At 38.7% G+C, this 23,381-nt stretch overlaps 1 protein-coding gene across 13 annotated transcripts in view; it reads right to left on the bottom strand.

The window, feature by feature from the left end:
• The window catches only part of YAP1 (Yes1 associated transcriptional regulator), a 125,571-nt gene that overhangs the window by 55,062 nt on the left and 47,128 nt on the right, over positions 1 to 23,381 (bottom strand). For all 13 annotated transcript variants that reach the window (XM_016921860.3, XM_016921863.3, XM_001151467.7 and 10 more), the window contains exon 3: positions 15,476 to 15,591. In XM_016921860.3, coding sequence (XP_016777349.1) covers positions 15,476 to 15,591 — 116 coding nt within the window. The remainder of the gene's footprint in view (positions 1 to 15,475; positions 15,592 to 23,381) is intronic.

Below are 23,381 nucleotides of genomic sequence, written 5' to 3'. Positions count from 1 at the left end.
TATTATTATACCCACTTTACAGATGAGGAATCTAAGGCAAAGAAAAGTTAGCTTGTCCAGGATCATTCAGCCCAACCTAGTAAGTGGCAGAGTGAGATTCAAACCTTGACAGTTGAGCTCTCCAGAAATCATGCTCTTGAATACTACACCACAATTATGACAAACAGTAATCATATTTTTTTAATCCTCTTTTCTTGGAACTTTCATGAAATCCCATGGCTTGCCATATTCACGTAAATGACTCCCATATCTTTAATGCCTCTCACAGGGTCAATACTAGTCTTTCTCCTCCAACTGGACATTTGACACCTCACAAGATATGTTCCCATATTTTGAGTGGGGTTTCTTCAAAATGCCATTTCCATTTGTCCCTCAAAACTTTCACATAAACTTTTTTTTTTTTTTTTTTTGAGACCGAGTCTCACTCTGTTGCCAGGCTAGAGTGCCATGGCGCAATCTTGGTTCACTGCAACCTCCACCTGCCGGGTTCAAGCGATTCTCCTGCCTCAGCCTCCTGAGTAGCTGGGATTACAGGCCCTCACCACCACGCCCAGCTAATTTTTGTATTTAGTAAAGATGGGGTTTCACTGTGTTGGCCAGGCTGGTCTCGATCTTTTGACCTTGAAACTTTCACATAAACTTTCACATTTCCATGACAAAGTTTTAGCAGTAACTTCCAAATTGGTCTTATTCAACTCCAACATTAAACTTTGTATGTACCACAGCCACATGATCATCTTACCTCACCTCCTCTAAGGAGGAAGTCCTCTGACTCAAGGCTCAGCTCCCTAAAGGAAAATTCTCAAATTTTTAGTGGGTTATCCTCTATAGTCAGGCATTATATAGCACTGCTTCGGTACTGAAAGCATCCAACATGCCAGGCTCTATCTATTCCTCCACATCATTTCACATCCCTCCTCATTCAATCTTCTCTCAGTTCCTCAAACATCTCCTCTCCCAGCTCCAGGACCTTCACAACTGCAGTTGCTCCCTGCAGGAACTCTTCTCTCCACCTTCTTTGCTTAGCTAACTCCCTCTCATCCCTTCCCACTCTGAATGTCACTTCTTCCTAATAACTTGTCTACATATAGTTTCTTCTCCTACTTCATCAGCTGCTTTCTCTCTGGTAAGATGATTCTATCACTTTAGTAATTCATTCAGTCCTCCCAGCCGCATGGCTTGTTCACTCCTGTCTTTCCAGTACCCAGAAGTGTCATGCACTTTCCACCTCCCTACATTCTCAGTATGTCCACCCCAAAGCCTGTGTCCTCCCAGCCTCCATTGTTTTCAACCCACTGAAATTCTACTCTTTTTTTTTTTGAGACTGAGTCTTACTCGGTTGCCCAGCCTGGAGTGCAATGGTGTGATCTCAGCTCACTGCAACCTCCGCCTCCTGGGTTCAAGTGATTCTCCTGCCTCAGCCTCCTGAGTAGCTGGGATTACAGGCATGCACCACCACACCCGGCTAACTTTTGTTATTTTTAGTAGAGATGAGGTTTCACCATGTTGGCCAGGCTGGTCTCAAACTCCTGACCTCAAGATCCACCCACATTGGCCTCCCAAAGTGCTGGGATTACAGGCGTGAGCCACCGTGCCCGACCCAATTCTACTCTATTCTTATGCCATATCTTTGTGAAGCTTTTCTCCAATCTGTCCCACTAGTAAGACTCTTCCCTACCTATAAATTTAAATTGCACCTGTTCTGATTTCTGGAATACAGTATGTATTGTTTTGTGTTCATCACTCTTCTACACTGAGTTTAACTATAAGCTATGTGGAATTATGAGAAAAACTTATCACTCTGCCCTAGACTATAGGGAAAAAGTTCTCCATTTTTTATGAGTGGGAATGTACAGTTTTGCAAGGTTGCTCAGGACAAAGATAGCAACATTTATTAGAAACCACTGCCTTGTTAGTAGTTTGTGATACTCTGGTCTGCAATTTGTGCAGACTTTTGGCTTTCAAAATAAACAGGAACTAAAATGTATCACCTCTGATTCTTCTTCAGTTTTTTTTAACAAAGGAGTCTTCCATAAACATAAATATCTGAAATTCATATGCTTGACCATATGCCTTAAACAATCCCTAATCAAGTTCTGCCCACACTACTAAGATTTTTAGGCAGACGCAATGGAAATAGTTATATACAAATTTGCTGCATAATGACATTTCAGTCAATGATGGATCACATATAGAATGGTGATCCCAGAAACTTATAATAGAGCTAAAAAATTCCTGTCACCCAGAGATGTCGTGGCTGTCATAAGGTAATGTTATAGTACAATGCATTACCTCTTCTATGTTTAGATATATTTAGATACACATATACTTATCATTGTGTTACAACTGCCTACAGTCTTCAGTACGGTAACACGCTATCCAGGTTTGTAGCCTAGGAGCGATAAGCTGTATCATTGAGTCTATGTGTATAATAGGCTATACCATCTAGGTTTGTGTAAGCCTACTCTATGATATTTATACAATTATGAAATCACCCAGCAACCCATTTCTCAGAACTTATCCCAGTCATTAAGCAACACATGACTATATTATTATCACTAACTTATTTTGTGGCTTTGATAAGCCGAATATGGGAAAATAAACATTTACTGAAGAAAAGGCAGTCTATACATCAAGTTTTGGTAAAAGAAATAAGTTTTTTTTTGAGACGAGGTCTCGCTCTGTCACCCAGGCTGGAGTGCAGTGGTGCGATCTCGGCTCATTGCAGCCTCCACCTCCCAGGTTCAAGCAATTCTCCCACCTCAGCCTCCCAAGTAGCTGGGATTACAGGGGTGTACCACCATGCCTGGCTAATTTTTGTATTTTTAGTAGAGACGGGGTTTCACCATGTTGGTCAGGCTGGTCTCAAACTCCTGACCTCAGGTGATCTGCCCGCCTTGGCCTCCCAAACTAATGATACTATAAACATACTGATGAAAATAAGCTTTGGGCAAACAAATGTAAGAGTGGTTGGTGGCTAATCCATCCTGCCCACCCCATCCTGAGTTCAGGTTCACCCATGTCCTATAGGTAGTTAGAAGATTCTTCTGCCAAACTACTAGAACATGCTGATGAATCCAAGCCCCTTCTGGATTACAATGGGCAGTGTGGTAGAATAAGATGAAACTCTGTACCATACATATGAAGGCTTAGATTGGAATTCTGGCACTACTACTTACCTGCATTCTATGCACCAGCATACTGGTGCCCCAACTACTATGTTCATGTCCTCTTTATAGCAGATGCCTCCCTGTACCCCAATCATTTGCCTGCATCCTTCTCTTCTCAACAGACTCCAGAAGTAGAGACGCTGACTTTTTTGTCTTTGTATCCCTAGGACTTAGCACTGCCACCAAATACAACCAAAGTTTGCTGAGCTGACATGATTAAGAGCCTAACTGTGGAAAAGTATGATCGGTCTTTGTGAAGTTGCAATCTCTCAGAGACTTAGTTTGTGCCTTTACAAATAATAGATTTTTTTTTTGAGATGGAGTCTCGCTCTGTCACCAGGCTGGAGTGCAGTGGCGCAATCTCGGCACAATCTCAGCTCACTGCAACTTCTGCCTCCTGGATTCAAGCGAGTCTCCTGTCTCAGCCTCCCGAGTAGCTGGGATTACTGATTTTTGTATTTTAGTAGAGATAGGGTTTCACCATGTTGGCCAGGATGGTCTCGATCTGTTGACCTCATGATCTGCCCGCGTTGGCCTCCCAAAGTGCTGGGAGTGGCGTGATCAGCCACCACACCCGGCCTGTAAATAACAGATTTAAGAAAAGTAGATAACATATATTTTGCAGGGTTTTTATATTAAATAAGAGCTCATGAAATGATGGAACCACTCATTTGTATTTAGCTACTCAGTAAAGGTTTCATTCCAGCCTAAAATAGGAATGCTAAAATGATCTCTAATGATATTTCTATGGATTTAAGTTTAAGCCATTCAACAGTATTCTATTTGTGCACTCCTTTAACCAGCAGTATCAGCATCACCAGAAAATTGTTAGAAATGCAGAATCTCAGGTCCCAATCCTACTAAATCAGACCCACTGAATAAGAAGTGCATTTGAACAAATCCCGAGGTAATTCCTTGACACATTACAAATTAAGAAGCACTACTCTAGAATACCAAAGACTAACAAGGACCGCTTGTATGATTCAACCTTTTCTAGAGCTACCATTAACTCAAACTTTAACAATATAGCAAAAGTACTATTCAGTGGCTTACTTGATTAAAAAATCTTTGATTCACTATAAATAAAATTCAGATGACTTTAGTTTCATATTCAACTCCAGAAAGACAGTATAGTTTAGAGACTATAAAGCATTTAGATTCAGACAGACCTGGGCTCAAATCTTGGATCGATCCAATATTTACTAGCCTTCTAACCTTGGGCAAATTCCTTTACGTGCTTGATGCTCACTTTATCTATAAAACAGAGATGAACACTCAATAGATCATTGAGAGAATTAAAAAACGTGTTTGACACAGGTCATGGCTCCCAGTAGGTGCTTAAATGTCAGTTCCCTACTCTTTCTTAGAATAGTTCTACCATTTTGTTCCAATGATATATTAAACATTAAAAATTCATGTATACTATACCTAAGGAAGTAGCTTTAAATATAAGAAAATGAGATATTTGGATTTCAAAATTCAAATGATCAGATAATAAAAATAGGGAAAACCATAGCAGAAGACCCCTAAAGAAGATTTTTAATGGTATCCGAACATTTTCAGGACAAGGCTCAAACTTCTTAGCTTATGACACAAAGCCATTCTGAGGTGGTCTTCAGTCTCGTTGCTCATCATCTTACCACTAGCAATATGGTATTAGAGGTTCCAGGGCTTAGTAATTGCCCATCTACTAGCTACTTTTATCTTCCCTTTTCTTCTAACTTAACTTCCCACTCGTCCACTAATACTCAAGTCCTCAACCCAATCATTTTCATCACCACCACTTTGGTCATCCTCTCCCTGGGTTACTGCAACTGCCCTCCAAGTAATCTCCCTATTTTTTAAAAAGTTACTGATACCATGTCACTCCTCTGTTCAAAACCTACAAGCACCACTGTAATGTAGCCCCATTCTGCCTTTCACAGACTCTGTTCATGCTGCAGTGGCCTTTTTGCTGTTCCCCAAACATGTCTCAGGGCCTCTGAACTGGTTGTTGTGTTATGCATGGAGCATTCTCTCCCTTCCCCAGATATTAACATGGCTCTCACTCTCAGTTCATTCAGATCTCTGCTCAAAAGACGTTAATTACAGAGACCTGCACTGGAGAAGGTAATCTAAGCTATCATCTCCCTCCATCCCCAGCCTATCACTCTGACCATAACTGGTCTATTTTTCTTTCTTCCACTTTTAATATCTGACTCATTGTATATCCGTTCTCATAACTTAGAACCATGCCTGGCACATAGTTTGTATTCAATATTTGGATAAACAAATCAATGAACCTCCCTAAAGAAGTCTTGGCAGAGTGTGGTGGCTCACACATGTAATCCCCAGAAAAGCTGCCAAAAAGCTGGGACTATAGGCATACACTACCATGCCCACCTTTTGTCTCTACCAAAAAAAAAAAAAGCTGGGCATGGTGGTGTATGCCTGTAGTCCCAGCTACTTGGGAGGCTGAGGCATGAGAATCACTTGAGCCCATGAAGTTGAAGCTGCAATGAGCTGTGATCGTGCCACTGCACTCCAGCCCGGGTGGTGGAGCAACACCCTGTGTCCAAAAAAAAAAAAAAAAGTCTTCACTGTTCTTCCTTTCCACTACTGACTCATGTGTTCCTCTCTCTCTACTTTCTCAGCACTCAGTGGATACATCTGCCACAACTTTTTCTTTTCTTTTTTTTTTTTTTGAGAAGAAGTTCTGCTCTTGTCACCCAGGCTGGGGTACAGTGACACAATCTCAGCTCACTGCAACCTCTGCCTCCCAGGTTCAAGCAATTCTCCTATGTCAGCCTCCCAAGCAGCTGGGATTACAGGCAAACGCCACCAAACACCCAGGTAACTTTTTGTATTTTTAGTAGAGACGGGGTTTCACCATGTTGGCCGAGCTGGTCTCGAACTCCTAACCTCAGGTGACCCACCTGCCTCGGCCTCCCAAAGTGCTGGGATTACAAGTGTGAGCCACCACGCCTGGTCCTGCCATAACATTTTTTATGGTAATATAAAAAAAGTCTGTCTTAGCTTGATTCTGCAATCACAGGGCATAGTATAAAGCAGGGCATTTGATATTTGTAGAATGAATGATTTAAGAAGGGAAAAATACAATTATCTCAAGGTAAAACTATGAAACTGCTTAAAAATCATTTTCCTGTTTGTCAGGTTATAGCTGTAAGAACTTTCTAGAAGAAAAGGTCAAGTATAAGCTCAGTGAGCCTACTAATATGCAACTCTTCAGACTTTCTTCAGTGCCACTTAAGTCCTTTAGATTTTAACTCAATGAAATGGCTTAGAGTTAGTTTACTAAGTTTATTTATTAAAGATTAGCTTTCTGTAAAGTTTTGCCGAAGGAAAAACAAATAGCACGCTTAGACTTCAAACTGCTCAAATAAATACCTTTCATTAAGATTTTAACCTAAAGAAAGTTTTACCATGTCCTTACCTTACTAACATCAAAAGAAAACCTTATTTTGGAAAACTGTGAGTACTGTTGCAAGATTTATTCTGTTTCACTTATGCTGACTATATATGGTAGTCTATGAATATCATTTTTAAAGAATTAGCATCTTAATCTTTCACACAAATATTCCTCCTATGAGTCATAAAATTATTGTAGCAATAGAGTAACCAGAAGGATTTAGAAATCAGTGGGAAAGACAAAAATAATATTCCAACACTTATCAAGAGAATAAAACAGGCATTTGAGCTGGTTCTTAAATGGAAATAATTTAATCTCTTTCTCATTCTCTCTACTCCAAAGCTGAGCAAAGTTTCCAAAAATCTACAAATAATCACTGAAGAAAAGTTGAACACAAATACTTCTATTTTTATGCCCCAATATGTAATAAGTCATTTATTAAGAGAGCTGGTAGAAATGATACTCATGGATCTAAATTTTTTTTTTCTTTTTTTTTTTTTGAGACAGAGTCTGGCTGTATCCCAGGCTGAAGTGCAGTGGTACAATCTCAGCTCTCTGCAACCTCTGCCTCCTGAGTTCAAACGATTCTCCTGTCTCAGCCTCCTGAGTAGCTGGGATTACAGGCACCCACCATCATACCTGGCTAATTTTTGTATTTTTAGTAGAGACGGGGTTTCACCATGTTGGCCAAGCTGGTCTTGAACTCCTGACCTCAGGTGATGTGCCCACCTCGGCCTTCCAAAGTGCTGGGATTATAGGTGTGAGCCACCACACCTGGCCTACCTTAAAATCTTAATAACATTCAAAATGTAAATGAACTTTACTATCCCAAATGATTACTTCAAAGGCTTCTAGTAAATTTTTTAAAATATTTGATATCTGTGCTCTAAGATCAGGTCAAGAGCACTCAACAGTCTTGAGTTTCTATATGTTTCCCCCTTTTTAGAAGATAATCTCTAAAGTAAAGCAAAGAGGACAGGAAAGAATTACCTTATCTGGAATAATCAAGCATGTAACTAAGTATACAAAACACAGTACTCCTCAACACATTTGAGATTTACATAGTTACTGTGGATAATCATGATACTCAAACTGAAATAATCTTTTAAAAATATGTGGCACTATTAGAAAAAATACCGATATGCAGCTACTGAAAAACAAAGTAACTATATACCCACATCTCAGCGTAACAAATGTGGGTTTCTTTAAAGAAAGAATGAAGAAATTAATACTTTAAAAATCATGACTGGAATTAAACAACATCAGAGTGATTCGCAGTGGAGAGGAAGTGAAAGGCTCTCACCATCAGAGTAAAATCAAAGCCATTAGTTGCCCTGACACGAGTGGCATCTTCATTATGCAGCTAAGTCAAGAGCGATGATTAGAAAGTGCCATTTATCAGCCATCACTGGGTTTAACAAAGACTTCAGAAGAACTCCCATACTAGAGTAGATACAATAATTACAAGCTAATGCCATTTGCAAGCTGGATATTATAACTGAATTACTTTTTTTATTTCAAAAAGAAAAAATTTAAGTCATCATATTCCATATTGGCATATTTTATTAAAATGAAATGGATTGGCCATAGTTTTAAGTAAGAAAAATGGTGGTTGTTTCCATATTATCATTTTTCAGGAACTTAATCATCAAATAAATCAAGCCACAAGCTATATAAAACAAACCAAGCTTCTTAAGGATTGGCTATATTGATTCCGGATTATTATGCTTTTCCTTGTACTATTTTTCCATTTTATAGGGCCATTTCTCTTAATTTACCTGAACTTCTAGATGGGAAAAAGAAAACAGCAATTTTGTTAAAAAAAAATAAGTGTTTTTATTTAAAAAGTTTTTAAAAAAGGTATTTGGAATACAAGCCCAAGAGTAACTAGTCAAATACACTATCTCTTCATTGCTTTGACTTTGGGCTTTATTTGTTATAGTTCACTGCTATTAGTTTTCCTGTTAGTATAGTCTTTTCCCATATATTGTGACTTCAGACTGACAATTTCCATCTTATAATAATCCAGAACTTTTAGAAGAATCAGGAACCAACTACTTGGAAGAACCAATGACCTCAATTTGATGATAAAAAGCCTACAGAGATAAACATAACTTCAAAGATAGTGTGGTAACAGATTTTTAACAAAGTAACAGTGGCTACCAGGTATTACAAACTGATTAAATTGTAAAATATCAGATCACATTTATTTTATCACATTTATACCAGGCACTGTACACTATTAATAATACATTTTAACTATGTGATACGCATTCTGTCATTTAATGCTCACAACAGCCCTAAGAGTTATTATCTCATTTTTCTAAGTGAAGAATACAGGTAGATACAGTAACTTGTCCAAGATTTCATGGACAATAAATGACGCCTGGGATTCAAATCAGGTCCATGGGATTTCAAGAGCCCTTGGTCTTAACCTTTAATGTAAACTGTCTCTCAGTTTCAAAGGTGAAAAGTAAAACTTTAAAGTTTCTGAATTACAGCACATAAAGCAGGAATTACCAACACCTCAACCCTGTTGGCTCTGCAACTTCTCACATCTTTACCCTCTCTGTGCTTTTTAAAGTTAAAACCTAAATCAATGTGTAATTTACCCATCATTTTTATATTTCACATCTATTTTCTAGCTCTCTCATTTTTCTTGGTAACAATCTCTCATTTGATCTTCAGTGCTGAGAGATATTACACAGGCAGGCGGGAGAACACAAGAGGCAAACCTTAAGGCAGCTCTATACTACTCACTGCTTGCTTCTGAACATTTTTCCCCACTTAAAGCAAGGTGCTTAGCACATTCCTCTAACACGTATCACCTTTCATGATCAAGAGGGCATTTTCTCCACCCATCTTGAGGTATTTCCTAGGAATTCCTCACAGTTTTTCATAATAGAGAAATCTGAAAGTGCTACATTGGTAGAGTTGGGAACTGTCAAATAAATCCCAATAATTTCTAACTTTAAAGCATATAAATAATGAATTCTTTAAAATGTACCTGTAATAAGACATTTAGGCTTTGGGTTGTTATCAAATGTACATTTCTCAAAAGCAGATAAATGGGTTGATTCTGCTTAATATAAATCAAGACATAACTTTTATTGATCCTAGTCATTTGGCATACAGTTATTTCTGGATTATCACAGAATATACTTTGACTTTACTGTCCCTTGAAGATTCAGCAATCTTGTGGATCAGTGTTAACAAGTACACTATTTAAAAATTTAATATATATCATACACATAGAGCTAAGGAAGTATCACTTTTCACTCCCCAGGGCTTTCTTTTCTAATGCTGAACACAAAAATCATGAAATGTTTACCTAACTCTCAATATGTGGAGAAAAACTACGGATCCTAAGCAGGCATCAAAAGGCTATTATATATAATAACTAGTTTATATTATAACTTTTTTTTGAGACAGGGTCTCACTCTGTTGTCCAGGCTGGAGTGCAGTGGTGCAAATATGGCTCACTGCAGCCTTGACCTCGTGGGCTCAAGCTATCCTCCCAATCTCAGTCACCCAAGTTGCTAGCACCACAGGTGTGCGGCCACCATGTCTGGCTAATTTTTATTTTTATTTTTAATACAGATGGGGTCTCCCTATGTTGCCCAGGCTGGTCTTGAACTCCTAGGCTCAAGCAATCCTCCCACCTTGGCTTCTCAAAGTGCTCGGATTATAGGCATGAACGACCACACCCAGCCTTATAAATTACGACTTTTTTTTTGAGATGGAGTCTTGCTCTGTCACCAGGCTGGAGTGCAGTGGCACAATCTCAGCTCATTGCAACCTCCGCCTCCCGGGTTCAAGTGATTCTCCTGCCTCAGCCTCCAGAGTCACTGAGACTACAGGCGTGCACCACCATGCTCAGCTAATTTTTAAATCTTTAGTGGAGACGGGGTTTCACCATGTTGGCCAGGGTGGTCTCAATCTCTTGACCTCATGATCCACCCACCTTGGCCTCCCAAAGTTCTGGGATTACAGGCATGAGCCACTGCACCCAGCTATAAATTATAACTTTCAAAGGACAATCACCTCAAGTAATTTAATAACTAGACTTATTTATACATATATTTATACATTGAATATTTTAATATAAAGTAAAATACAACCATTATCTTAATACATTATTCCATTTCCTCTTATTTTTCCATTTTCCTCTTCTTCACCTTTCAAATTCTTTCACAAACAAAGCTTGCTGTCATTTACCCTGCCACTTAAATGGCACAGTTAAAGAATATAAATTAATCTTCTTCCAAGGATGTATTGAGTATTGCCTCTAGAACCTTTTCCAGGTGCATCTTTGTTTTGGGTGATTCTCAGTTATAGATATTTGGAAATTTGCCCAATCACAAACCACTGGTCTCTAGTCTATACGTAGTATCTACCATTTCAACCTCATATTTTGAAAAAGGACTTATAAAAGCATAATTATACTGATCATTTTTGCTAAAGCAAATTAGAAAACAAAATAGGGTTTCATAAAATCTTAAGAATTGGAAAGAATCTTAAAAGATCTTTCAGCCTAGTCAACCATGAAAATTATGCAGAAAACAGGTTTGGGGAGTCTAGAGGAAATTACAGTATCTTAAGGAAAGCAGTTGGATGAGGAACAAGATCTCAGAGCAGAATATGAAGCTGGACTCAATTATGAATGATGAGAATTCTTTTTCAAAAAAAAGCAAAGTGAGGAAGTCCTTATTAAATAATGAGTAATAAAAATGTAAATCAAGTTGCATTTAGCATGATTAACCCAGTAGAGTGCTTCAAAAGCACGGTGTAGCTTTCTCTTTTATGTGAAGGCTTCAGGTTAGCAGACTCAGAAGACACTCCCTTCAGGGTGAAACTTTTCTGTAGATACCCTGCTTCACGGAAGCCATTTTCTGCTTTGTTACATTAAATACCCTCAAAATTTACTTAAATGCTCTCACAGTTGTCCTTGTTCACTGTCTCTAAGATTTTAAAAACTCCTTAAAAGATCATTTTTCCAAGTAGAGAAGAGCATCCTTTTGCTTACTGAAACCTTATTAACTTGTCAACATGACGTTACGGCTATTTTATGTGAACATGAGGTATATCAAGATTACAGTGACATTCATTCCAAAACATGTCAAAACCATGGGCTTCCACTGAAATGGAAGAAAAGACAACAAACAAGTGTATGTAATTTAGAGGAAAAAGAGGCATGTGCTGTAAAGATATTATCAGTACCCTCAGCACTTGATCAGCAGGTCTCCATATGACCAAATTCAGAATAATCCAGATATAAACTTGTCTGATTCTGGGAATTCATATATATTTAAGATAACACTTCACTCTAATTTGTAAAGTTTTGACTGACTCCTAGAATCAATGTTGTTGCGGATGTTTTAAGCCTTTGGTTTTGGACCCATCAGCTAGTCTCTTCCCTTCCCCATCATACTGTCTGACAGTCCCCATAAAAGGCAATAACCTCGAGTGCTCTCTTTGAATATTCTCTTCTCTTGAGGGAACAGTATTTTATTTGAAACAAGGCCTCCTTAAACAAACATCATCTCCACACCCATCACCTTCTGGAGAAGCAGTTCCCCAATATTATCTACTATTAATAGTATTTAAAAATAGCGCCTCCAGTCGTTAGTGGTTCCTTGTCGCTTCTGCTTTATCGGAGGCTTCGCTCTGTCGGTTATCCTATCTGTCAGTTATCCTATCCCTGGTTAACGTACAGTGAAGAACATGGGATCTTAAATGAGACAGTGCAAAATGGACCTTCACTGAATGCCTGGTATATAAATAAGAATTATTATTATACTATTATTATTGTTAAATACCTTCTAGCACCCTGTAAACATGCTCAAGCCTCTTCAGAGGTGGCTTTTCTCATTTCAGTTCCTCCTTCCAACTCTCTCCTCACAACCCTCTCCTTTATGCCTTCTCCCCCTCACTCCTAACCCTCCAGTCACGCTTTTTGCCACTCCACTGAAACTGTGTCAAAGTCACCTCTTTACTACATATAGCTCTATTATTTAGACATGTATATGCATACTAATTTTTAGGTAATATATTAAAACATTTCATATTTTACAAACAAGACAAAAATTTTTGCTGTTGTTGTTAAGATGGGGTCCCACTCTATCACCTAGGCTGGAGTATGGTGGTGCAATCACAGGTCACTGTAGCCTCAATTTCCCAGGCTCAAGCCATCCTCCCACCTCAGCCTCCTGAGAACTGGGTGAGACTTCACTTATGCACCACCATGACAGACTATTTTTTTTTTTGTAGAGACAAGGTTTCATCATGTTTCCCAGGCGGGTCTCAAACTCCTGGGCTCAAGTGATCCTCCCACTTTGGTCTCCTAAAGTGCTGAAATTATAGGTGTGAGCCACTGTACCTGCCCAGGACATACAGCTGAAATAAAACATCCACAATTATTTTCAAACCCACTAAAACCGGCTGGACATGGTGGCTCATGCCTGTAATCCCAACACTTTGGGAGGCCAAAGACAGGCGGATCACCTGAGGTTGGGAGTTCAAGACCAGCCTGACCAACATGGAGAAACCCCATTTTGTATTTGTAAAAATACAAAATTAGCCATGCGTGGTGGCGCATTCCTATAATCCCAGCTACTCAGGAGGCTGAGGCAGGAGAATCACTTGAACCAGGGAGGCGGAGGTTGTGGTGAGCTGAGATCGTGCCATTGCACTCCAGCCTGGGCTACAAGAGCAAAACTCCATCTAAAAGAAAAAAACAAAAAAACCCACTAAAACCAAGTTGATACATACCTTTGACTTAAAGCATAAATTTCAGCCGAAATACTCTCATTTCTCTAGACCATTACCATCAGTAAACATAATACGACACAACCAAAGCAATGTTCTAAAAGAATTACAATCAACCTTGTTAGACGTGAAATACTTACGCTTCCAAAATAAAGTTTAAATTAATGTTATTTGTCATTAACTGCCTAGATAATTTTTAGATGGAGCATGACAAAATGAATAATGTGAATCATCTTGTTTAACCATAAATACAGGGCAGATTTCACAACTTTATTTGAAAATTTGGTAATAAAAAAACATAATAGTTGCCAAGTAACAATATTAATATTTGTACAATTTTTGTCTTAAAATTTTTTTAATTAGGGGCCAGGCATGGCGGCTCACGCCTGTTATCCCAGCACTTTGGGAGGCCAAGGTGGGCAGATCACAAGGTCAGGAGTTTGAGACCAGCCTGGCCAACACAGTGAAACCCCGTCTCTACTACAAATACAAAAATTAGCTGGGTGTGGAGGCAGGCGCCTGTAGTACCAGCTCGGGAGGCTGAGGCGCGAGAATCACTTGAACCCGGGAGGCAGAGGTTGCAGTGAGCTGAGACCATGCCATTGCACTCCAGCCTGGGTGACAGAGTGAGACTCCGTCTCAATTAAAAAAAAAAAATTTTTTTTTACTTAAGTGTCACATATAAAAGAGATTCTGAGAATGTATTCGTAGTATAATGAGTTAAATTTAGATTTAAGGAATTTTTCTTCAGAATTTAAAGTCTATGTCAAGAAAAGCCCAATCACAAATGTTGCCATTTTCTTTGTTTTCCACTCTTAACTCTTTAGAACTCAAATGTTCAACCCACCAAAAGCAAGAGCAGAGGTATGTAACAGCAGAAACATTCCAGCACGAGGGGCAGAAGGACATTTCAAGTTCTGTGAATTCGCCTAGTCAAGGAACCCTCCTGTCAACTAATGGTACCACCCTTCCCACCCAACCACAACAGTCCCTTGCCAAAGACTGCTGTTTAAGAAATCTACTGTGTAGCTACTAAATATGCTTGTTATCTAGGGAAAATGCATGGGCGGTGGAGAAAGCCATCAAGTCTGCTAGAGCTGCCACATACTATTGTTGCCATCTGTGTCCTGAACCTGGGCACTGAGCAGCGGGGTAAAGCGTGGGGGCCAGGGGAGTGGTCAGAAATCCAGCCCAAATGCTCCAATCTCTGATGCCAGGCACAATGTTACATCTTCCCAGAGGAAGGGCACCTTTTCCTAATATGTACAAAGGTACATAATGGGCTAACTGTGGCCTTGAACCCACCTAACAAAGGAGAAAGAGGCCAGACAGTATCTGATAAGGAAGATGAAGGGGCTAAACTTTCACTTAGTACCTACTCTGTAATTACTAGAGGCTTCATATAAATTGTATTATTTCCTTTCATATCCTCCCTTCTATCATAAGGGGCACTGTTACTCCCCATTATGTAGATGAGAAAAACTGCATATTCAAGTAAATTGCCAAATAAGAGGTAGTAAAAAGATTTATGCTCAGGTTTATCTTCTAGTAAAAAAGGTGAAGATGCGTTTAATAATCCATGCTTGCCCTGGGAATAAGAAATATTCTTTTGGGTTTACAAAAGTTACTGCCTTCCAGATATTTTCAGAGTAGAATGAATAACACCACATTAAAAGTTGGGTTAAGAACACCATAGCAAAAAAAAAAAAAAGAAAAAAAATAAAAAATAATAATAAAAAATAAGAACACTATAGCTTGGCTTTCCATCCAAACCACAAAGGGAAGAGGGTAAATTCAACTCAAATACCTGAGACACAAGAAAGCAGCAGAATAAAACCAAATACGTCAAAATTAACAGAACTAAAAATTTGAGATACCCGCTTCAGAACCAAATCTTAAAGAACCACTGGCTTTCAGTTATCAGCCCCCTTATGCGTTAACAACTATACAAGGCAATAATATAGCTTACATTATTTTAAAATAGACTATGTCTTCTGTATGAAACTGGAGAGACAATAAACATCACCATGTCCCAGTTTCTGTAAACGAGTAATAACTATTTTCCACATCAACTTTTACCAATGCATAAGCATTACTCCATGTGCTGTAATTACAGTGTCTCACTCACCTGAAGCCGAGTTCATCATATTCTGCTGCACTGGTGGACTGGTGGGGGCTGTGACGTTCATCTGGGACAGCATGGCCTTCCTGGGGTCCTGCCATGTTGTTGTCTGATCGATGTGACTAAGACAAAACAAACCACTGCATTAGGAAACAAATACCAGGTTCCAAAAACAATTCTTATCTTGTGGGCTCATAATCAAACGGTGCCAAGCGAGCTCTGTAAAAGCATTAAGTCACAGCATCTCACTGCTCCCACCAGCCTCCCTCTGCAACAGACATTTTTCACCCTTAAATCACTCAACTTTCAACTCTTAGATCTTACAAGTGCAACATCTGAAAAAGTTATGCCTGGAATTTTAAGTGAAAGGAAATCATCTTCAACTATTAAGATAATTATTACCCCTTCTAATGCAAAGATACAATGTAGTTTGTAAACTAAAAGAGTAACCATATGACTAAAACCCAAGATTCATAAGAAAATCATACACTTATTTTCTCCTAGAGATAAGAATGCCAAATAACATAATTTCTAGGCCTAAAACGCCTTTTTAAGGTAAAACACCACAAAACCCCAAAAGTCATCTTCTTACATACTCCAAAGCCAAAGCAGAACTTTAAACTTCATCTGTAAGTTTTCATTTTCCCCTGTGGCTCCTGAATAACATGTTCTTACACAAAGCCCTTTGATATTTGCTGAACATTTTCTACATAATTGTTAACTTACTGAGAAATACATGTATACATATAGATTTCTTAATCTATAAAGTTGGGAATTAAAACAGCTAAATACCATGAAATGTAAGACTGCAAGGCATCTAGCACGTTATCTGATATACAAACTTGCAATAAGTACTAAGTTTTCTTGTAGCAAAGTTTCATTGTTTCAATGAAAGAAAAACTAGATATATTATACAAATAAAACTACCTTAAAAAGTATCCTGCATTAATAGCCAGAAGTAATAAAAACCTTATATATAAACATCTCTTCAGTATCATTTATTACAGCAAGCATTTGAAAGTCAGTTAACATTTAATGATAGGGAATTGGTTAAACATGGATATATATGATGGACTGTATGCAGCTGCTGAAAATGTTTTAGAAGAACATATAATATGAAAAAATATTAATAATACAGTTTTTAAAAATAGGTTATAAAACTGTATTGGACAAGGCTAATTGTTTAGTGTGTGTGTGTGTGTGTGTGTGTGTGTGTGTGTGTGTGTAGTGAAAGTACACAGAAAGACTCTGGGAGGCCGAGGCGGGCAGATCACAAGGTCAGGAGATCGAGACCATCCTGGCTAACACGGTGAAACCCTGTCTCTACTAAAAATACAAAAAAATTAGCTGGGCGTGGTGGCGGGCACCTGTAGTCCCAGCTACTCAGGAAGCTGAGGCAGGAGAATGGCGTGAACCCGGGAGACGGAGCTTGCAGTGAGCTGAGATCGGGCCACTGCACTACAGCCTGGACAACAGAGCTAGACTCCATCTCAAAAAAAAAAAAAAAAGTATATAAAAAGAATTAACATAAAAATGTTTTAACAGTGTTTATTTCTGGATGGCCAAATCACTGGTTTTTTTTTTTTTTTTTGGTAGCTGTTTTAAGTTTCAAATCTGAGTTCTCTCTTCTTTAATCATCCTACTGATAACCATGTAAATGGCAAAGAAATGACACTTTGTGCCATTAACTATCCTGAAATGGATCCAGACTGCTATCTCATCAATAATTATATCTTATCACTAATACACTAAGAAAGAATCACAGGCTCTAGCTAGAATGGGACTTAAATATTATTTATTGGAGATGGGAGAAGAATAATTTTTTTTTTTTTTTTTTTTTTTTTAAAGATAGCCTCACTCCATCACACAGGCTGGAATGCAGTGGTGTGATCTCGGCTCAGTACAATCTCCGTCTCCTGGGTTTAAGCAATTCTCATGCCTCAGCCTTCCAAGTAGCTGTGATTATAGGTGTGTGCCACCACACTGGCTAACTTCTTTGTATTTTTAGTAGAGATGGAGTTTTACCATGTTGGCCAGGCTGGTCTTGAACTCCTGACCTAAAGCGATCCGCCCACCTCAGCCTCCCAAAGTGCTGGGATTACAGGTGTAAGCCGCTGTGCCTGGCCTGGGAGAAAAAAAGATCTATGTCTCTTTAAGGAATAAAGATGCTATTGCCTAAATTTCCAACTATAAATACGCGCACCCGGCCGGATGCGGTGGCTCACGCCTATAATCCCAGCACTTTGGGAGGCTGAGGCGGGTGAAACACAAGGTCAGGAGTTCGAGACCAGCCTGGCCAATATGGTGAAACCCCGTCTCCACTAAAAATACAAGAATTACCCAGGCATGGTGGTGCGTGCCTGTAATCCCAGCTTCTCAGGAGGCTGAAGCAGGAGAATTGCTTGAACACAGGAGGCAGAGGTTGCAGTGAATCAAGATTATGCCACTGCACTCCAGCCTGGATGACAGAGGGAGAAAAAAAAAAAAAAATACATGCACCCATTGAGACACCAAAGAAAATGTGTCTCGGGAAAAAAAAAATACATGCACCAATTTAGATACCAAAGAAAATGTGGAATAAAATTAACTTTAGAATATTTTGTTTCCATTTATTCTGTAAGATTAAACTACGAAAAAGAAATGATGTTTTATCAATTTGCAACAGTATACAGTTGGCCCATGAAAATGCAAGAGTTAGGGGCACCAACCCTCTGATGCAGTCAAAAATCCACATATAACTATTGATTCCCAAAACGTTAATTACTGACAGCCTACTGTTGACAGTCCATTATGTTGTATTTATATGCTATATTCTTACAATAAAGTAAATTAGAGAAAAGAAAATGTTATGAAGAAAACCACAAAAGGCCAGGCATGGTGGCTCACACCTGTAATTCCAGCACATTGGGAGGCCGAAGCAGGTGAATTGAGCTCAGGAGTTTGAGATCAGCCTGGACAACACAGCAAAACCCATTTCTACACAAAATATAAAAAATTAGCCAGGCATATGGTGCACACCTGTGGTCCCAGATACTTGGGAGGCTGAGGTGGGAGGACTGCTTGAGCCTAGGAGGTGGAGGTTACATAGTGGGCTAAGATCGTGCCACTGCACTCCAGCCTGGGCAACACAGTGAGACGCTGTTTCAGAACCAAACAGAACAGAACAGAACACCATAAAGAGAAAATGCATTCACAGTACTATATTGTATCTGTCAATAGCAATACCATTAAGTTTATATCCTTTGTTTACAAGATGAATCATTTGTCTGAAATGGTGACAATCACAGCTACCTATCAAGCAATTCAACTTTTTCTTCTAATGTCATGACTTTTCTCTGCATCTCAGGGGTGTGTAAAAGTTTTGATAAATTTTAACTATTATAATAAATATATATATATATTTTATGGTAGGAAATGATAAAATAGACTACTGTCTACATATATTTTATGCATTCATGAGACACCTAAATTTTTCTTAATTTTTTTGGTATTTCCAGGGTATGAAGTTCATCTGAATTTTTCTAAATTGTCACCAATCTCCAAAAAATGTTCCAATGTATTTATTGAAAAAAATCCACATAAGTAGACCCATACAGGTCATAGCAATGTTGTTCAAGGGTCAACTGTACACACAAAAAAAATCCTTCTTTTTAATCACAAGAACTCTATAAAAACACTGCATATCACAAAAGAACTATTTTTGCTAAGACCAAACAAATCGCTTGCTAGGCTCACTCGTCCCCAGCCCCAGATACCTGTAATGGTACCTTCTCTTACCTCCTTGTCTTTGCTCAAATGCCATGTTCTCTGTAAGGCCTTCGCTGGCTGTATCATCTAAAATTCAACATACCCAAACTCCTAACTCCCTCTGCTTGACTTTATTTTTGCTTGATAATATTTTATTTATTTCATTTGCCTGTTTTCCCCAATGAGAACATAAACTCTAGGAAAATAGGGACTTTGTCCATTTTATCTACTACTATATGGTCAATGACTGGAAGAGTACTCAACAAATATTTATCAAATAAATTAATAAAAAGAAAGCTCTTTTCTTTTGCCATAAAAACAAACTTTCTCTAAACATCTTTGCAGCCTTACTGACTTTAGCAACACCAACCTTTTCAAAAAATGAAATTACAAATAAGGATTGTAGACCTACTAGGATTGGCAATATAGAAATTATTGGTGACATGGCCGGGCACGGTGGCTCATGCCTGTAATCCCAGTACTTTGGGAGGCCGAGGCGGGCGGATCACGAGGTCAGGAGATCAAGACCATCCTGGCTAACACGGTGAAACCCCGTCTCTACTAAAAATACCAAAAAATTAGCCAGGCGTGGTGGCGGGCGCCTGTAGTCCCAGCTCCTCAGGGAGGCTGAGGCAGGAGAATGGCGAGAACCTGGGAGGCGGAACTTGCAGTGAGCCGAGATGGCACCACTGCACTCCAGCCTGGGCAACAGAGCCAGACTCCGTCTCAAAAAAAAAAAAAAAAAAAAGAAAGAAAGAAATTATTGGTGACACTGGCCAAGAGCCATTTTAGAGGGACAGTGAGAGTACAGTGAGTAGGAAGTAAAGAAGCAGACAAATTTAGTTGTGCACAGGAAATAAAAAGCTAACTAGATGGTTATGAGTTCTTGTTTTTTCAAGAGGAAGGGATACAAGTGTTTAAATGTGAACACAGAGTAGCTGAAGATGTGCGAAGGGATTATTGATGGGGCACAGTCATCCTTCAGAGAGCAGGAAGGAATAGGATACAAGCATTGCTTCCACTGTAATAGGAGGTAAGAAAGCAAGCAAATAACTTCATTGGCTGGTGAAAGTTAAGCAAATTCTCGTACTACTGGCAACTGCAATTCCAGTTATGTGGCATTACCAGGAATAAAAACACGTCTTTTAGCTTCTGGCTTGGGAGTTCTTGTCACTCCATCTTACTGGTCTCAAAGTAAAAAACGGTTTTTCTAAAATGATAGTTTGCTACTAGCCGAGCAGAATTTTTACAGAGAATCCTTTTAAATGCTTTCTTTTTCAAATCATCTATTAAGACGAATCCAGAACTAGCACATAAACTCTGCTGTCAGAACAGAAAGCTACATGTAATATACATAATACACAATGTTCATGATTTGTTAACTGATAGCACTGGTAAAGAGATAAACTGGTTATGGCGGTATTATGCTTACTATTTCTACACCTTTAAGTTGGTGGTTTGAAGCTTAAAAAAATATGCTGGGCCAGGCGCAGTGGCTCACGCCTGTAATCCCAGCTCTTTGGGAGGCCAAGGCGGGCAGACCACCTGAAGTTGGGAGTTCAAGACCAGCCTGACCAACATGGAGGAACCCTGTCTTTACTAAAAACACAGAATTAGCCAGGCATGGTGGCACATGCCTGTAATCCCAGCTACTCGGGAGGCTAAGGCAGGAGAATCGCTTAAACCCAGGAGGCAGAGGTTGCGATGAGCCAAGATCACGCCATTGCACTCCAGCCTGGGCAACAAGAACAAAACTCTGTCTCAAAAAAAAAAAAAATCCTTTATGTAAATCAGGTTTTGTCAGCTATACAAATTTAATATAGATTTTTGATTCTTTTGAAATGTCTGATACATTTCTTGACGCTACTCTTCCTCCAGGGGTAATCTTTTCTCCAACTGGCCCACAAAGCACCTAATTTCTATCCAACCTTTTAAAGACCCAGAAGCCTCCTCCTTTTGGAAGCCTCCTCTGTGGAAAAGAAAAGTCAAGCAGATGTATATTACAATCCCAGCTCTGCCAATGACAATCTGGATTGTGTGGGCAATTTTTATCAATCTGCTCTACCTTCAATAAAGTGGGACTGATTTATTTACTTACTTTCCAGGGTTGAGGTAATTAAATTCAGTAACATATATAAAAGCAACCAGGACTGTGACTCCTGGTACACAAAAAGCCCTCAAATATTTCATTCTGTTGTTACCCCAATATTTAAAATAGGAAAAACTTCATGGTGAATGGGCCAAGAATATGTCTTGTTAAAAATGAGATAAGAGTTCAGTTAAGTGAAGATGACAGGTCTAGTTTAAGAGCTTTAATAGGAGTTTGGTTTTCACTAATAAGTAATGAAGAGATGCAGTAGGTAGATGCCACAGGTTTGAAGGCAAGGAACAGAAATGATAAAAATGTTTCTGGACCATTACTTCAACCTGCAGAGAGCTATCAGCTTAGGGAAAGAATGAACCAGAAGCCTGGACATGTGAACAGAGACCCTCCTGCTGCAGGCTGAGCACTGCGCCCTGGGTACCTGCTGGCTGGCTGGGCTTTGAGGACCTGTGCGGCACCACAACCTGTCAATAAACACCTCGCCAGCAGAAACAAACACAAACAAACAGAGAGAGACAGAGAATGAACTAGAAAAGGAACTCAGCAAGTGTAGACTATATTGGCTCCTAGGGGAAAGGGAACAACATAATAATTTGGAAATAAAATAAAAATCTCATCCCTATAACCAAATGCTGCAAAATATTAATTGCTAAAAACCTTTCCATACAATCAATTTTTACTTAAGCCATAAGATAGTCGGTTCTGTCAATATAAACCAAAGCAAAGAATAAACAATATTTCTTAAGCATTAGCCAAAGCTCATCCTAATAAATTCTAAAACACACTTCAAATTCTTGATTGTGTGTTTTATTTTCAAATGCTGAATCTATAACCCTTATTTAAGGAACACTGAACAACATAATCAAAATGGGTTTTATAGTAATGAAAACACTGATGACTTTCTTATACCTATCTTCAAAGTTTAGGATTATAATTTTATAATGCTAATTTGTGAAAGCACTAGTAGGAGGTTAGTGCTCATGTAGGTTAGTAAAATAAATAACTAAAAATAATATACTAAGAAAGAGATTAACATTGATACTGGTACTGTGATAAGGTTTGGAAACTTCAAAGAACGGATACTATCAATTCTTTCATACCCCTGCTATTCAAGAGTGTGGGCCTTGGGCCAGCAGCACTGAGCACACTCAGGAGCTAGTTAAAACTGCAGAAACTCAGGCTCCACCCAACCCACTGATGAAGAATCTATAGTTTAATGAGATCCTCTGTATGTTCGTTGAAGTTTGAGAAGCACTGCCTTAGATACTACTTTGAGATTTGATCACCTACATTGTTTTAAGAACGGCATATGCCTGGAGGGTAAATATTCTGTGTCCATGATAAAGCAAAACCACTAATCTGAGGAGTTAAGCAACCTCTGAAACTCTCAATTTGTAAAATGATTCCATCTTGGTTAAAATCTAGAACTAGTATCAGTAGAATGAAACTGTTTTTAAACTTAAACCTAACTATATTGTATCTTTTGTCCTCTTTTCATAATCCACTTTTGAAAATATGTTTCTTCTAAACTAAAAAACTTGTAAAACCGATTTTTCACAAAATCCCAGGAGTGTAATCTTAAATCGTTTGTACCTGTGCACAGCTACCTAACAAACTGGTTCCTTCCAAGTCTGCTAACATTTCATGATGTCAGATGGCACAAATTAGGCGTTAGGAATTTAATATAATCTACAAACGTTATAAATAGAAGCTTTTTATGGACACTCCAAATATCATAATTAGAAACTTTTTAAAAAATGCAGCTGTCAAGTGTTTAAGCCCCTAACGCACCTTTAAGACTGTCTTCATTGTGTTGTAAGGGGAAAAGAGAAAAAAACCCAAACATGCACTTCTGATGATAGTGACCTGCTCAGACACTGAATTTTTTCTGATAAAAGTGAACAAAGATAACATGACAAAAATGTGCTTTATGTGCCCAAAAGAGACATCAGGACAACCAAGTCACCCACTTCCCTGAAGAAAAGTGAGAAAACTTGAACTTAAATGTATGTAAGACCTCACAAAGCCCTAGTATCTAATGAGAAATCAAGTGACCAACTA

This window comes from Pan troglodytes, chromosome 9 (genome assembly GCF_028858775.2).
Source record: "Pan troglodytes isolate AG18354 chromosome 9, NHGRI_mPanTro3-v2.0_pri, whole genome shotgun sequence".
NCBI classification, from domain to species: domain Eukaryota; kingdom Metazoa; phylum Chordata; class Mammalia; order Primates; family Hominidae; genus Pan; species Pan troglodytes.
This window is presented reverse-complemented; position numbering and strand designations above follow the sequence as displayed.